Genomic DNA, 18,944 nt, shown 5'->3' with positions numbered 1-18,944 from the left:
GGTGCTCGTGTACATTATGGAGCTATAACTGAAGCATCTCATTCCTCCTTAACATGGTTAATTGAGGATAACAATTTACAATTCTATAGTTCAAGCAGTAGATGCCTGTGTGGTGCATTAAAACCTAACAGTGCAGTGACAGCTGAGGTGACTGGCTGGACAGTCGCAAACCTGGGTTATATCTAATAAAATCAGAAGCAATGGGACTTAAAAGCAGACACTACTCCTACGTAAAACAACTTCATTTTAACTTTTTAAAACATGCATAGATTCTACAGTACACACACGCAGCTATTCTATCTTCATCTGCTTTATACGTACTGCTTATGCTGCAAGTAGCTTGTGAGAAAGCATGCATAACTTCTGATACTGTTTAATGTTGTAGAAGCCTTCATTGCATTCTCTTTATCCTGTTTGTAGCTACTAATTAGGTAACATTTAAGTATTTGCATCCTACAGAATTACATTTTTAAAAGTGTTTCCTGAAAGATTCTTCTGACTTACAATTACAGCTTTAATATCATACTGGCTCATGTATATATGTATAAACATTACATATAAACACACACACCCCTTTCTACTTCGCCAGAGCAGATTTACTAGAGCAGAGTTCCAAAGAACTACAAAATGAACAGTGTCCATAACACACACAGATTCCCAATTGTGTAGCCTAACAAATATAAGCAAGTACAAAATACCGAGCTTAACTGACTCTAGGTGGCAGCAAGCACCTGAAGAAAGTCAAACTCTCCAAAATTGCTGTCATTCATTGAAACAGCAACTGGTTACCCAGGGTTTGTCCCAGGTGAATTAAATTCCTAGGATGCCTGAAACACACCAAGGAATTACTTTTTAAATTTTTAAATGCACTAGTAACAGCAGTGTTGTGTGGCATCCTTTGTTTACTAAATAATTCATGTAGGCACACATTTTTGTAGGAAATACAACTTGTATTAAATCTAGCACCGTGAAACATACTGGTTCTGTTTTCCCATTCTACTCTAATTAAGGCTACAATCAAGCTTAAAAACATAAATCAGTTTTTTCTGGTATTGCTTTAAAAGGACATTGCTTATACCACACTGGGGGGAACCAATGAATACACTCAAGTGCTGGACTGCCATCCAGAGGGACCTGGACAGGCTGGAAGAAGGGTCCAACAGGAACCTTATGAAACTCCAGAAGGACAAATGCAAAGTCTTGTACCTGGGAGGGAAAAACCCCTTGCAACAATACAGACTGAGGACTGATCAACTGGGCAGCAGCTCTGCAGGAAGGGACCTGGGGATCTTGGTAGACAGCAAGCTGATCAATAATCACCTGTGTGCCCTGGCAGCAAAGACTGCAAGCAGCCTCCTGGGCTACATAAACAGGACCATAGCCAATAGACCAAGGAAAGGGATTATCTCTTTCTACTCAGCACTTATTAGACCACATTTAGATCCTGTGTCCAGTATGGGCTACCCCAAAACAAGACAAAGTGGAACAAGTTCAATTCAAGTAGAGGGCCACCAAGACAATCAGGGGGTCAGAGCGTTTCACCATGAGGAGAGGCTGAGGGAACGGGGTTCATTCAGCCTGGAGAAAGGAAGACTTTGGGAGCACCTGATAGCAGCTGTCCAGTACGTATGAAGTTATTAAAGACTGAGCCAGGCTATTCACTGTGGAGGGAGGATGAGAGACAACAGGCATGAGTTGAAACACGAGAAGTTCAGACTGAGTATAAGGAAGACTTTCCCACATGAGGACACTGGAGCAGAAGCACAGGTTGTCCAGAGAGACTGCACGGTTTCCATCCTTGGATGTTTTCAGGATCCAACTGGACAAAGCCCTGAGAAATCTGGTCTGACCTCAGGTTGATACTGCTTTGAGCAGAAGGTTGGAGTGGAGACCTCCTGAGCTCCTTGCTAGCCTGAATTACCTTATGATGTTTCCCTGCCTACAAGCAGACAATAGCAATACATCAATACTATTCCCATACTACTTCATGAGCCACAAAATGGCCCTTTACCAGACAGACTTTTTAACACAGTATATGTCAAAGGTTATACATACCTGAATAAATACAGTTCTGCAAAATTCACTGCTCTGACACCTAAATATAAAAAGCTCAACAATCATGCTTGAGGAAGGCTCCACTTTCTCTCCAACTTCCTCTGCTACCCTGCCTCTCCCCTCCTCTTCTGGGACTCCACGAAGAACTAGGTTTTGTCTTTCTTCCCATCCTTCTCGGTTCTAGTCAGGATCAGTTCAGCCATCTTTAAGTCTTAATATGCTTTTCCTCTGTAACAGCCAGAAGCTGGGGGCATATTTACATGCAGTACTCTTTGGTAGTTTTCTTGTTCATGCAAATTCCACATTTGGTTCATATGAACACCCAAACTAATAGCTGACATAACTTTTTAAACCAGTAGGTACTGATGATAGGGTTTTAAAAGTGTAAAGAGGTTACCAAATTATGTCTACTGAACACTTTCTACCAAGTTGGAAAGCTACCTGCTATGTCACACAATACCACATAATTCCCCATTTTGAAGTTCTTAGACAACTAAAAATACTACCCCTGCCTCTCCCCTCCAACGTTGCTTTGCAGTGTAAGTACCTGCAGTCACTACCGTTACCACTACCAGCCTGAAAGTGGTGTATGGTATAGAGCACCTACACCATGAGAAAGTTGTTTAGGCATATGCAAGTTTAAGAAATATTAAACAGTTCCGAGAGCACAAAGAGTCTTTGAACCCGACAGACATGATTTCTGAAGTTGTCATGAAATGTCAACTCCCCCCCCTTTATTAAACCACACACCACTGATATATCTACTATTTGCCTCATACTGATATTGACTATGATTATTAAACAGATTTGTTGAACTCTTTGGTTAAGAAGTTTTCATTGCAAAGATTCTTTTTTGATTTGAAGATAATGTTTTCAAGTGGCAGTAATTAGAAAAAGCCCAAACAAAAGAAAGAACCTACCACTGCAGGCAGGCACCTTCCACTAACAGCAACATCCCTAAAGCAAGCTACAGGGCATTCTAGGCAAATACTGCATCCTGCTGATCTCATCAGCTCAGGGAATTGCAAGACTTGAAGAATTTCTGTAAGAATTTGATAGGCAAATCAGTCTCACAATATACATGCTACTTCCACATTTGAATAACTTTCCTTTACTCATAAATTATGTCAATCCATTAGAGGATTTGCTGTGCTGACAAAATGCTGGCCACACACAGCTGAGTAATATATTAAAGTTAATAAGCCAGCTACCACTATTTTTAACCTGGCATCATTCTACAAAGTTTAACAGTGAACAGTTAACTATTCATAGAAAACTGCACCATCACACTAAGTAAACTAGTAAGGGGGGAGGGGTTAAGAACTTATTGAGCATTTCTTTTATTATTTACCATTTTTTAAAAAATTTTAAACGCAGGCAAAGGAAAATTAGGATTTAAAAACTTTAAATCACTTAGGTGCAACTGACTTCTCTTGCTTCTTGCCCAGCTCTGCAAAGCAAGGGACATAGAGGAACTTGGATTAAGTTATAAAATAGGCTAAATGCTAGCAAACAGAGTTACTGCATATACAACCAAGCCATCTCAAGTAACAGAAATGTATAAGTAGTCTATATGGCTAAGAAAACAAGTAAGTTAGCCTGCATGACATTCAGCGTTGCTACCGTGACAGTCACCTCTGGTATCTCTGCACTACAGTTTCCAGTGCCTCTGATCAAGACCTTTCAGTGCCAAGGAGCCTGGGAACTGATAATCCAACAGGGCTGAATGAGCAGCCAAGACAAGGTCAAGTAGCCCTAAAAAGACTATGAATCCTATAAGAGAAGTTGCAAAAGGGGGACATGCTGTGATAGGCTATGCATTTGAAGGAGTGCAAAGAAAACAACCACTGTACCCTCTAGACTGTGTTGGTCAGTAGAATAGCGACATTTTTCATTACTTAATATGCCAAACTTGCAAAATGAAGTCTACATTGCTGAAAGAGCCTCAAAAGAACTTGTCATCTGAAGACATTTAAATTTCCTATCTGACACAGTTGACATATTTGCCACCTTTTTTCTTAACCATCAAATTCTTAATCACATAATACAAGGGATTAAAACAAGTTTATTCTTTGTTGTATATACAACACCAGTAACACAAGGTAAAGAGCTTAGCATAGCATTATACTACTGCTAGCAAAACAGGAACATGTTTCTCATCCTTCCCATTTGAACAATATATAGTCACCACAGACACTAGAACTTCTAGTCAACCACTTCAACTGCATCTGCCCCTGTGGTCTTCCTGCTGCAGAATCAGACTCTTGCATATTTCGGTAGCACTTCCATATCCCCCAATTGACCCAAATTCAGAAAAAAAAGTACAAAAGAAGCTACCAGCTTTCAAGTTCATTTACTAAAATCCTGAAAAATAAAAGTAACTGCCATCCCATCCACAGTGATAAAAAGCAGCTTCTAGAATATCAGCCTACTGACACTCCACTGAAAACCTGTCTACTAAAAAAGCTATCTAGCCATACCTTCTATTCCAAATGGTGCCGTCTGGCTTCCTTCACATTTCTCCCTTCTTCACGTCTCTCTTCTCCCCTCACTCCAATATTGCTACCTCCCACACTAGGCCCTGGGACTACAAGAAGAATTAGTGACATACAGTGATACTGAGCTAACTTACTGCACTTGTCTCAATCTCTGCATAAAACTATTCAAGTGAACACTGTTTTGTCTGCCTAGCCCTGTATATTTTTGTGCACAGTGAATAAAATACTATGATGTCTAGGAGATACTCAGCTCTACCAAGTAAGAACTCTTCAAGTAAGCCAGCCTTTCAGTATGAAAGTCATGTTTAACTCACTATAATATATAATTTTCTAAAAACAAGTTTTAGTTCACTTGGAATAGAAATCTGCACAGACATTTATTTTCCATTCCAAAGAAATTACCTAACTACACTCAAATTTATAAAACTACCATTTTGGCTGTCAAGCTTACTGCCCCCAGTTAAAGTGAAAATCTATTTTATCCCCTTAAGTAAAATCCTTTCCAGATTACTCTGCAGGATCATGACAATTTCTGGCATTAATCATCGGCATCAAACAAGGATATTATTTTTTGCCTGTATACTTAAAGTAGGGCAATCTTTAAAAGTTATTCCATCTTCAAATTCAAAGTTGGATTAAATAGCATAACTATTTAAAAACACAACAGAAATTAAATCTGATTAAAAATTTGGATGTATATCTGTTAGATATCTGTTAGACTCTATAAAATGCAATTATCTTTCAAGGGTTCTTTTAAAGAACCTCCAATTTGAGTAGCAGGTTTAAAATCAGTAAGAAGTATTCCATTTCTACCTATTGAAAAACTATGAAAATCATTATATGGTTAACCTTAGGCACCTACTTTTTAATTCTTAGCAAAAACAGAACATTTCACTTTGATCAGTCACTTAAAGTTCAGGCATTTCTTCCATTTGGAAAAGAAAGATTTTATCAGCACTTCTGCCTCATTAATTTACCACAGCTAATAAATTTGAGCAAAAGAGCAGTAATGAAAAATATAGTTATTTAAGGTCACAGATTAACTGATGTTTCTCAAGAAAACTCAAAAGTTCATGTTATTCTTATTTAAATTGCTTGAGGCAACTGATGCAACTAGAACCGTATTTGTGCACCTGAGTTTAAAGGAAAATTCTGTAGTAGTGAAGCTGATAAAGGATCTTGCTGAATTTTATAAATGCAAACTATCTTACTTCTGAAAGACTTATTTCTTAATAACATATACATGCACTTCTGAGTTCATTTCTGTCTTGACATTTTTCAAGAAACTCTGAAATGATATCTAGACCACAAATTTTAAAAGCAGCTATTGAGCCAGTGTTTAGATAGCCACCTGGAGTTCTGGGTTTGTTTGGGTTTTTAGCAATGTGTTATGCTACAATAATGCAATTCAAGTCTTTCCAGACCATGGATCCATCACCATATCCACATTTTAGCCTCTGAAGACTCTAGGCACAGTTCAAACTTTCTATACATGCATACCACCCCCTTTCTCCCAACATTCATGTAAATGCCAACACGTGCAGGAATGCAGTGGCTAAGCAAGGTTTTTGTGCAACTATCTTTCCCATCTTCAGTGGACCTTGTGGCACTAACAGCAGAGCAGAAAGCAGTGAGAACACCCTTCACTGTGCTCTTAACATTTCCTTTGGTGCTCAGAGTGGGGGGGGGGGGGGGGGGGGGGGGGGGGAGACAGGGAAAGAAAAGGAGGATAAGATTAGGGAAAATAAGAATACAGTAACAGAAAGGATCAGGAAGAGAATAGGATGATACTGAAAATTCTAGCTATTAGAATACACTCATTACCGATTCTGGAAGTGAGCCCACCATTGCATTTTAGCCCAAAGCTGCACAGCATGGGTAAAATTTGGGCACTCTGGAGGCGGGGAGGCAGAAGGGAAGAAATTCTTTCCGTTTCCTCAATTAACATTTTCATAGAAATGATAATAGCACATTAAGGCTGCACAGACAAACAGAATTTAGGATGTGATTGTGAGCATGTGTATGTGATACTGGACTGCAATAAGAAGCTTCCTTCTAAGACCTCCTTTCCCCTCCAAGCTCCCTGTTACATGATGTAGGCAGGCTGAAAGAGACTAGTAATTCCGTTATCAACGAAAGAACAGCTATTTTCCTCTTCAGAACATTCCACAAGCACCTAGAATTTACATGATGAATTGAAAAAAATATAAACAAAAAGTTACACTTGTGGTCTGTCTCTAAACAAAAAAAAAGTCTGTCTTCTGCAATTCTGGTTACTCAAAAAACTTCCCAGAAAGAAAAAGAATCATTTCATGAGTGAAGGGCAGTAAATACACTACATAAAATTTACACCAATGGAAAAACAACTGCAGCCTTTTGTATAAGTGCACTTACCAAGTCACAGAACTCAAAAACTAGGAGATAAGGAATGGCTTCCACACATTGCCCAATACACTGGAGAACATTTGGATGCTGAAGAATGCTGGAGTGCAAAAATACAGTTAAAGCCAGACAGATCACAGTATACATTATTTGCAGTATAACGCAACACACTGAAATCCCTACCAGAATTTTCAACACATAACATTGGCGGGGGGGTGGCATGAACAAAGGTGCAAGTATCCATAGCCACAGATTCCATTTGCACCATTATCTCTCCTTTGTATTGCTGCAGCATATCATTGAGAGCAGCTGAAACTCGGAGGATCTCAAAACCCCAAAAGCCAGCACTGTCACAAGGAAGTCACACCCATCCTCCCACCATCCCTTATACCAAAAATAAGTGCATGCAACTGGTTCATGAACTACACCAAGGAACCAATCTGGCTAAAAGCTAAACCTTTTTTTAGCCAGGTTAGCTCCCAGCCAGATCAGTTACTTTTTCTAAATTGCTTCAAAAAACACTTGTGCAAATGCAGCAGAAGGCATGAGATTTCTTCTTCTGACAACTGGCAACAATTTAAGCCTAAATGCAAATATAACTAGGACATTAAGAAAACAAAGCTCTCTATGACCACTCACTTGTAGCATATTCAGGCAAGGTAAACCACACTGAGGTATGTCTAGTGAACTACAATACACATCTCTCTTCCAGTCATCCACAAAAGCCATTAACTTGTGGCAGTTAGCTCTTCAGAGAATTCTCACTATTGCCAAAACACGGGAAGCGAACTTACACTCCCTTTAATATACCAAATTCCTTTCTAGTATACAAAGGCTCAACCCCTAGGAGCAAGTATCCTCCAAGCATAACACAAGAGGAAGAGAACACCAAACAATCCTGTTTTATTGGCATTTCCAGTCAGATCAATGATTTCTCAATTGTAGAGTACTACTGAACTGAAGTTAGTGTAATTCTGTACTTTTTTTTTGTGCACAAGCCTCCTTGCAAGCTACCTGAACAAAACTAGCTTTTATCACTATGTTGCATTTAATTTTTTTGAAAAAGGGAACTTTACAGAAATTAATGTGTATCTGATAACAGATGAAGTGTCACTAATTCCCCCGCTTCTAACAGGAAAGCCAAGTACAGGAGTTAAACCTCCGTTCTCAGAGGCAAGTAATTAGGCATAAGGTTAGTTTGCAACATCAGGAGTTTGCTCCAAACAGCTGTAGAAGAAAATCTGATAAACCAAATCAAGTGTGTTTTCCAGTCATGAACAATAGCTACTAAACACATTCAAGCAAAGAACTTATTTTTAATTCTAAGCAAACTCAACTTTTGCTCACGTTGGATTGACTGTATTTCACTTTCTAAAGATGCACATTTCAGTTATAAGGGAGGGCAAATAGAGACAATAACACTGAGAGAAAGAAATGTCTAATTCATATGCTGTAGTATGAAGTGTAAGTTAACCAAGCTGTGAAATATTACTTACTAATATGGTTCTCCATTTCTTAAAAACTGTTCTTGCTCCTTGGGACCTGCACTTGCCTTCAACTCCTTCACTATAACCCTTGCTACACTAGTACCGGTGTAAATCTCTCCAAGCAGAACCTGAAATAAAGATAACCATTGTGTCTTTAATCAGCGGGAAAAAAAATGTGGAGTTTCCCTGCAGAGAAAAACAAGAGCTAAAAAACATGCTGTAAGATTTTCTGGCTTTTTTTGTCAACACATGCAGAGCTTTGATAATTAAACACCCATACTTAATAAATCTTGACAACTGATCTACACATCAACTTTCAGAAAACATGTTTTCTAGTGAAGACCACTTATTTACTTAAGATTTTTTTCCTAGAGAGAATTGGTAATAACAGGAATATATTAATTCAAATCCATGGAAGTGAAATGTCTACCTAGTAAGTAACTCTGGTAAGAAGTCACATGTAAATTAAAGCAGCAGCACTGATTAGTGCTGTAATCACAGCACTAATAACTGCATGCAAGGAAACATCTAATTTCAACTTCAGTCTTTCTTATCCTATTACTGTGGGGTTTGTTTTGTTTAAGAGTACCATTTTAAAGGAAATACAGTAGCCTAGTCAGTTACAAATAAGACTCAAACTGCAGTACAATATCAAAAGATAACTTCTCACCTTTCCAAACCAGCCATTTCCAATTTCCTGGATGTAGTTTAGACTCTGACGTGCAACTTGAGACTTTGATCCATCTGCCACACACAATGGAACAAATGTAACACGTATCAAACCACTCAGATGGCCAAAGTTATCTAACTGTTGAGGAAATAATGCAAGCTCCTACAATATTTATTCCCAATTATGTGCATACATTCAGACCAAGCAACAAAACCTAGTTAGACATACATAAAGTATGAAGGTAACTTTGTGACAACAGGACTCAAGTGAGACTTTTCTCAGCTCCAGCTTCTAAACCATACTAGAATACACCCCCTACAAAACCACAGTGCTTCTCCTTATGAAATGCAAACTTTTAATTTTTTAACACATTCAGTAACAAAGCAAAAAGGCTGAGTTCCAATTCCAATATAAGTGTATCATACCCTGTAGTTGGGTAGAGCAAATAACCTACTTACGAAAGTTTCCTATGTAAATAAAAGTAGAAAACCCAAGACAACTCATTGCTTGTACATCTTAACATTTATAGTTATATAGAGAGTTACCATTTTAAGAGAAAGGGTTTGACTGCTTTACTCTTCAGCCCAACTGCCCTACTTATAGCTACCATCTGGAAGGAGGACACTTTCCGACTAAAAATACTTCACATAAAGAGCCCAGAGAGGGAAAGGACAGAAAACAAGACCCAGAGCTTGGCAGAGGATGGACAGTAACAATGGTAGACTCTATAGTACAGAAGAGATTCAGCAGTGTTTATCCCTCTGCTGCCTAATTGGCACAAAAACTTCCCATCATTACTACTTGTCTGACTGAGCCCACATTTTTATTTCCATAAACCATGTTTACACCAGTATTACTTTACTGGAACAGCTATAGCTGTCACTGTGCTCCTAAGCACAGAGAAGGCTGTATCAGTACAACTACATTTTTACCAGTGTACCTTACTCGAGTACACTGCCTTACTTCTGGCAAAATAACTTCTAGTGACAAGAAGTATAGTTTTAACAATTATGGCAACATAGAAGAACTGACATAAAATTTTTCACAGATAATTTTCCCTCACTCACTGAAACAATGAGGAGTAACGTTTCTTTTGTATTAAAGGCACACTGACAGTTTCTTGAAATTTGTAGGTACGGAAATTTTACTAGAAGCTTCCCTGAACGTCTAATGATTAAGCAACACAAGCAATTATGTAAAAATTGTATGTGAAGTAGCATAAAGTAGTTCTCATATTATACTAAACTATGCTTGTAATATTTAAGATGCTTAAGTTTCCCTTTACAAAAATTGTATTTTAAAGAATACGTTCCAAAAAAACCTTTCACACAGGGAAAAGAAATCTAATGCTGTCTTACCAATATCACGTTTACAGCATGAAAAGTCTACAGTGACGTTAAGAAAGTGATGCAGCTGAAACAGTAGCACTGCTGTCATGTAAGGGATTCACTCTTGCTTCCAATTTAAGGCTAATGGCTAAAATCCAATGACAACTTAGCCATGAAGAAAACCACTAAAGAGCAGAAGTCACTAATGTCCTAGAGTACTTCAAACCCTTTATGTATATAGAGGCATAATGAAAGTACTCTAGAGAGGTTTATTTAAGCTAATTTTGTTCTCTTAAGCTACCTTACATGGCACCCTGCCATAAGTTAACATTTTTGAAGTAATATTTCCACATTTTATCCTATACACCACAAAATATATTTACTCAGTTTATGTAAATTTGTAAAAATTAATTTGTTACGGTCAAAGCAAACATAATCAGTTACACTCCATTTTCGACACTAAAACTACCTACTTTTGGATTTTCATTAAAAACCAGTATTTTACCTGTACGAGATGGAAACTGGGAGGGATTTGGTAAAGCAATATTGGGAACTGAAAGAGTAAACACTTCTGCTGGAGACTGAACAGATGGAGTATCTTCTGCTGGAGGTGTAAAATCTATTTCATCGTCAAAGTTATCTTCAAATTCCTGCAAAAAAAATCTTAGTAAACAAGCTGATCTTTGTCGTAAACGAGGCTTAGCTTTTTTCCAAGGACAGTGATAGATTTTTAGTTTTTTATTCCTTATTTTCAATTTATTACTGATTTAAAGAGATTAAAGTATCAAGTAATGCTTTTAACAAAATGGGTTTGTTTTCGGTTTTTTTGTTTGGGGTTTTTGGGTTTTTTACTTTAAGTGCTATCCCTGGCTTTGAATGAATTACCATAAACTGCTGAGGCCAAATATTCTCCATTTAGAAATGAGAGCAAAACTCAATTTTAGGAACACTGATAACCCATGTTCCAAAAGTAACTGTTCTCTCACGGTAACAATTTCTCCTCAAGAGTTTTGCTACAATGGATATGTATCTTCAGTATTCTTATTCAACAGGAGTGTCTTAAACCCTGTCAGCAAACTAAGAAAAACAAGTTAAAAGAATACACAGAAAAACAACAAAAAGATTCTTCACAGCAAAATTGTCTCAAGGGTATACTTTTACTACTGATCCTGATAGCTAGTAATGATTTTGAAAAGACGTTAAAGATCCTTACTGCAGCACGGACCAAGTACTTAAAATAAATGATTGCAGCAAGACTTCACAGCATGTAGAAATACAGTTGCTGGCTATTTCAGAAGAGAGAATGTACAGTGACACTGAAGTGTCACTAACTGCAGAGTATTAGCACAAATAATCAAGTATTCTGGATATCAGAATGCAGCTAAGAATACCACTTGTATATACATTTGTAACTTCAGATGCTTACCTTGAAATCTATCTCAGGGTCTTTACAGCAGGAGACACAGTTCGCAAGCAGTATGACCAGTACTACTAGAGTACATATAGACAGAATCACAAAAGATGAGGAAACTTCAGCTGTGGCTCCTTCTCCTAGAAATAAACACATATGTAGTATTATATAAATATGTTTATCATTTTAAGAAGTTCCTTCAAAATATATTATCCATCTGCATTTATTGAAAAGGTGGAGTTTGAACATTTAACTCTGTGGATATGATCAAAAATAAGAGGAAACTAAACAGAAAGGACATACTGGTAAAATATATCTATGCTCTACTACCTGCCTGCACCGTTCTGGACTTATTTGATTCAAGCTAAGAGGCCACAGCCAACATGATTAACCAAAGTAGGTAATGAACAGTGATAGTCCCAAGCCTCAGGATTCTTTAAGTCAACAAATTTATAGAAATATCTAAACACAGATATTAGAAATCTGGTCTTTTTGAAGACATTTCCCATGAGCCAAAACACCTGCCCTAAGAGAAAAGGCAGCTAGAAGAAAACCTCACTTAAACTATGTACAAATTTAAAATATATTACTATAAGGCAGTACTGTCTCTTTCAATAAATGCATTCATGACAGTCTGCCAAATATACAAGTTGCTTTCATAAGTGCAATGGATCTAATCAGCTCCACCCCAATTTCTATTTCTTGTGACTCATTAGGCGATTTGTCTCCATTTCAAGAATATTAGACATGATCCCTAACCATTTTGCAAACACACTTCCAAATAATTTTCCAAAATTTTATATATAAACATTCTACAACACATTTTCTATGATTAAGTCAGGTTATTATTACTCACACAGGATCAAAAGCTTCAAATGATACTTTATAAAAATCTTAAGTCTTCGCCAGGGGAATTAAACCTATTTTCATCCCTGTTTTCATCTTAAGTTGAGAACAAAGATATGTAGTTCCCTAGGAGACCACAGCACATATCTTGAGGGGTTTTTTTTTTGTTGTTGTTTCTTTTTAAACAGGTACTGCCATGGGGACTGGAAGAATAGTTGGACCATATCTGATTAAAATATATTTAGATATTACATCAGCGTTGAAGTTAAACAATGTCAGGTGATTTGGACTGACTGGATTTTTTGGGAACATCCGAGTATCACTGGGAATGTCTGGCAACTGAATACAGTGTAAACGAAGCCTCAAAAGTAAAGAAAATCAGAAGTTGATCACTAGTTAAGGGACATGCCCACCTACCTCAAACCTTAAAAAAAACCTACAAAAAATAATTAAGAGATATCCAGAAAAAGCTACAGCTTTTCATCATGTTCCACATAACGCTTACAGAATATTTACTTATTTTAATTACATGTAAAGAGTAAATTGACATAATCAAGATACTGCTTTAAAAAGTGTTAGCATACTTTCAGAAGATCCCATATTTTCTGTACAATAAATTAGGAATATTATCTATACAACACTAAAAGTTAACCAAAAAAGGAAGGTTTTCAAACAAGTGATACTGTTTCTAGTTTCCATAATAGCTCTGGCATTCTAACCTCATTAGAGAACATGAATACTTGATTTCTAGATAATATATATTGTTCAAACACAGATCAACCACAATGCGAGGCTGCTCACCACCTTTTAGTCAAAATTCTGAAAACAAAAAATCTCTGAAGCAGGCTCTCAATAGAACAATTTATATTCATTTCAATCAAGTCCTCTCCATAACACCCATGTATTTTTCCATTTGTAAGCATCAACAAGAAAAAAGGGGAAGGTAACAGCTGATTTATGTTTACTTCCTTCAGATGTTCAGTAACCTTACTAAGTAGACAGAAAATTACCTAAACCACAAATATAAGCATTTTGTCAAGTCATTAGGTAAATTACTGTTACAAACACACACACAAGTAATGTAGCTTTAGATAAAATTTAAGAGATTCCTTTGAACTTCTAACTGAAACCAAATAATTAAAGGTAGCTTTACTACAAAAAAGTAAACATATTTATGTTACCAGGTATTACTAATTAAAATTATTATTTTAAAGACATTTTTCCAAAACCACCCCACCTAATTTCCAAACAGCTTCCTCACCTTCACAACCAACTTCACTGAAATAAGAAGTCAACTCACCGCAGAGCATCTACTGAACAGATGCAGATTTTCCCCGGCTAATAAACAGCTGTGAACACATCACCACAATTACAATATTTATTCCTCGCAGTAGAAGATCAAGACTCCTGAACCCCCTAGAATGTTTCATCCAGTGTACTGGATGCATTTGGGAAAGTTAGCCAAGCAAAAGTAAATCACTACACAATGAACTCGGACACCAAGAGCATGTTCTATTATTCACAAAATGCATTACTAGCAAGTCTTAAAAGACTGCTATTTGAAGACTAACTTCAGACCAGATCCTTAAGAGGGAGGTGTAAAGCACCTCAGCTGTCAAGTGTATAACACACTAAAAATAAAGCTATTGAACTTTTATTTTGGGTTTATGGTACACTACAATGTCTCCTTTTTGATGCCCACATGGCTAACATGAATTTTACAGTGTCTTCCTGCTCCCCACAGGAGAGCATTTATTGTATGTTAGATACGCTGCACATGTATTCAGCTATTTTATATGAAAAAGACAACATATTTTGGTTGGAACGCCTTCTGTAAAGAAAACTGCACATTTATCAAGCCTAAAATCTAAGTGTTTTATGCAAGTTACATTCTTCCCCATAATGTAACCATCTTCTTTAAGCGTCCTGGAATGAATACAGAAAAAAAAATATTGCTGCTGTTCATTATGTTACTTCCTAACCTTACAAACCTTTTATAATTCCCAAGAAAAGAAAGTGTGTGAACTAACAGCAATTAACTGGAGAAAGCAATGAAGTTTTTTTTTTTTTAAAAAAAGGAAAGCAAACATCACCTTTGAAAAGACAGCTAACCATTAACAGTTAAGACGGAAGTCATCTAAACTTCCAAAAGCACAAGGAAAATTTCACATACAAAGTTATAAAAAGATGCTTTAATACAAGAAAAATGCCAATTATCATGGGCAAGTTTCTGCAACACTTACAGAATAGCATTTCAGATGACTCATACAAGAGCTACTTACTAAGAACTACAGAATCCATCTCTATTTGGATAAACTTTTTAGTCTCTCATATAGTCATTAATAAGTGATATTTTTTAATTTGCACTTCTCTAAAAAAAGAATGTAAAATTAAGTATAAAATGATGGCAACCTATAATTGGGCTAAAATTTATTATAAGTTATTTTAATAGCTTGCATAAATACATATTCAGTGATGGAAGTCACTGATTAAGTATTGGAACTGGTGTTTGACAAAGTGCTGAAAAATCTGCTGCAGTATAACCTCTTTTGCATTTTTCAACTATTTCCATCCAATGATTAATTCACTGGAGCTTAGTAAAATGACTCGGAACTGAAAAGGTAGGAGATGTTTAATACCTCCTTTTGTTTGTAAATTGTGAAAGTATGAAGGGATGACAGCTATTTATTATGATATCCCAACCGAAAAAGCAACCAGGAAGAAATCCATTCAATTAAACGGAGAGAACCATTTTATATAGTTGTTACAGGAAACAGTTTTCTTTAATAAAAAACCTGTTAAAATATATTGTAAATTAAAGGTAGGAGATGTTTAATACCTCCTTTTGTTTGTAAATTGTGAAAGTATGAAGGGATGACAGCTATTTATTATGATATCCCAACCGAAAAAGCAACCAGGAAGAAATCCATTCAATTAAACGGAGAGAACCATTTTATATAGTTGTTACAGGAAACAGTTTTCTTTAATAAAAAACCTGTTAAAATATATTGTAAATTTAATTAATTTTAATTTAAACCTAGATTTAAAAAAATCCAAAAAATATCTCACAATTTTTCATAATGAATGCAGAAGTTAAGAATCTTAACATAATAGATTCTAAAAGTAGAGAATCTAATAAATTTACTCAGTATATCATCTCAGTTTAAAAGCCTACCATATTTAATGTAACCCTACGCAGTAACAACCTACTGCATCTTAGTATCTATCCAGAAGTCAGAATCTGTTCTTTAGGAAAGGAACTGCAAAACAGATGCAAAAAATACTATATATAAAATGCAAACAATATAAGGCTTCCTGTCAGTTAATACAAACAGTCTAGACTACTTTGGTCTGGTATATCCAAACTACTTAAGCAGGAGGAAGAGGCCTGAATTATGTCACTACTATATTAAAATAAGCAGGAGATGCAGTGTGTCTGTGTTACTGTATGTGTTACTGCAAGGTTAACACAACATAATGCTTTACAAAGAACTCTGTGCTAGTAAACGTTCCATCTTAAAATGGCATCTAGATGATCCTAAATAATCAACACAGAAAATAAGGTCTTTTTTCAAAGTATTAAATACTGATTCTATGCTGTTATTTACCCACTTTTAAAAAGTACATAAAAATTCAAAGCCTTGGCTGAGGTAGGTATTTAATTAACAGCTATCTATTCTTCAGCACCTCTGAAGACTGCCATTTCATAAGCAAGTTTTACACTAAAGTCTAAATTTGAGCACAGCACATCTGAAGTCAAACCCTGTATGCAGGCAAGTACATGAACATGCTCACTAAAAAAACAACGATGATGAATTATGCTGGCATTCTCAGGATCAAGTACAGACATGAGAACATACACTTCAGTACGTATTAGCATGTTTCAAGGGGTGGAAAAGTGTTATTTTCATACAAAGTATATTTCAAAGCAATTTATATAGGTCAGGATTCTCTATGGCTTCTTAAGTTTCTTTCAAGTCTACTTTCTTCATAAGGTAGTTCACTGACTACCAAATGCAACAACTAAGCAAACAAAAGTTTGCTTCTCACTAGAACTGGTTTCCTTCTCTATCGAATTTCCCAGTCTGCCCACAATACTCTCAAATACCCAGGTATGTCATCCACCTGTGGCTTCCTTTGCTACCATTCATTAGGAGCAATACGCATGGCAGCTAGCCAAATGGTCCATGTTCATTTGCCAACGAACAGCCACCACTCAGAACAATACAGGGCCAGATGTAAATGCCTGTCCATGAGGGATGGTAGGCCTGCCTTTCTTCTACACCCAGATTATGAAAGGCCATGACACTTGAAGTCTGACTCTCTCAAATTTGGTTCAATGAGATTAATCATGTTATTAAGGTCTCAACCTTCAGAAAATTGGGCTAAAAAAAATACATGACACTGCACAGTTCTAAGCTTGGGGAAAAAAGAAAAGTAAATGTACATGACAGACATTACTGAGTACACTAATAAAAGATATTCACTACTGTGATAAAGGCAGTGCAAGGCCTAGATAAATTAAGCATTATTAGGGAACAGTGAACTTCAAGGGAGCATCTGATTTTAAGCTTTCAGCACAGTAGTTGCTATGCGACAACAGTTCCACTGCATAAGCAAGAGCCTCTTTTCTTTCAAGAACAGCTATATAAATGGCAGTTCTGCACTAATAGCTATAACTATTTCCAGCACAAATCTAGCATGACAGCAGTCACTTAAACTGTCTCTTGGACACCCTCAAACTATATGATCATGAACTGAGATGTTACTTTACAACACCAAGTTGGAACAGAGCAGCCTTTAAAATACTAATGAATGACCAAATCTAACTTTGCTCCCTAGCTACCCTCCATGGTATCTTTCATAAACTTGATCAGTTTACTTACTCTGCATTTAATGGATATTAATGTAACCAGATTAAAAAGTATATCATCACCCTAATTTATAGTGCTTTGATAAATACGATTTTAAAAGCTATCCCGACTTTCCTAAATAATGCTGTCATTCTCTTCTATGCTAGCAATTAAGTGGGAAAGCGTTCTCAACTCCTACTCAGTTCTTCACAAGTCTGATTCAGACCATTATCTTTTCCTCACAAAGGGTTTCTCCTGCATTTGTTTACTCCCTGAAGTCTTCAGAGATTTGCTACTAATAGGCACAAAACCAATACAGATACAAACCAGGCCTATAAATTCTGAAGGCCTACAGGTAACAGGTAGAATACTAAAACAAAAGCCTATTCAAAACAATTTTAGACAGATCTATTGTGTAATGTCTGATTTGTATGACAAAGTAAAGCACAACATGCATTGCAACTCCTGTATTTCACAAAAAACCCTCAGGAGCACATTCCATTAGTTACTGCATTCCCATCACCTCAATTTTTTCCTGCTATGATCCATTTAACAACTGAGCCAAAAAACAGCATCATTTTTGAGAATAAGTTTCAGCAGAAATGTGTGCAGTACCATCATTTAGTTGTGCAACGCTGTATTACAATAGGCTTTAAAATACTATATTAGAACTGCATTCAAATCACCATCAACCTTCAGCTAAGACATCACAAGCAAACAAAAACTTAACACAAGTTTTGAAGGAGTGTTATTTGCACTTCAGACATTCTTTTGAAAAAAAACATGAAGAGAATTTTAGGATGAGAGAGGCACTCCAAATTCCAATCAGCCCTTTGATTTGAATGACCATTACCAGTACAACAAGAAGAAACATTCCCAAGATCTCAGATGACTTTCATTGACTTGATGTCCTCAACACAATGCCAGCACCTTAATGAAATCTAAAACCATTTCCAAATGCCCAAAGTATTTCAAGCAGAGACTAGAAGTGTTCCTTCATTGAGCAAATACCTAAGAACACATATATATAACACTCCTTAAGGGACTTTAATGAGGTTCTTAGTTTATACCAGAACTTTTCAGCTTTCAGATTTTTAGTACTTATTGCCATTCAAAGAAAACACAAATGTTTAAAGTTTTAAAATAAAAATAATCTGGAACAAACTATTGAAAATTTTATTAGTTGTAGAGAGTTATTTCAAAAGCCTGTCCTCTCATGACATTATTACTACCCTTATATTGGATAATGCAAAGTTTGCATAACTAACAGAAGTAACCTTCAGTATGGATACTGCCCTGGTTCTGGCTGGGATAGAGTTAATTTCCTTCCTAGTAGCTGGTACAGTGCTGTGTTTTGGATTTAGGATGAGAATAATGTTGATAACACACTGGTGTTTTAGTTGTGCTAAGCAGT

General features: G+C 36.4%; 1 protein-coding gene across 1 annotated transcript in view; it reads right to left on the bottom strand.

Moving 5' to 3' along the window:
• The window catches only part of LMTK2 (lemur tyrosine kinase 2), a gene marked incomplete at its 5' end in the record, with an annotated part of 44,380 nt that overhangs the window by 17,420 nt on the left and 8,016 nt on the right, over positions 1 to 18,944 (bottom strand). Inside the window, 5 exon segments of the mRNA XM_009286542.2 lie at positions 6,948 to 7,035; positions 8,432 to 8,550; positions 9,093 to 9,166; positions 10,926 to 11,070; positions 11,847 to 11,971. Of these exon segments, the coding sequence (XP_009284817.1) occupies positions 6,948 to 7,035; positions 8,432 to 8,550; positions 9,093 to 9,166; positions 10,926 to 11,070; positions 11,847 to 11,971 (551 nt within the window).

This window comes from Aptenodytes forsteri, unplaced genomic scaffold (genome assembly GCF_000699145.1).
Source record: "Aptenodytes forsteri isolate BGI_AS27 unplaced genomic scaffold, ASM69914v1 Scaffold55, whole genome shotgun sequence".
NCBI lineage: Eukaryota > Metazoa > Chordata > Aves > Sphenisciformes > Spheniscidae > Aptenodytes > Aptenodytes forsteri.
This window is presented reverse-complemented; position numbering and strand designations above follow the sequence as displayed.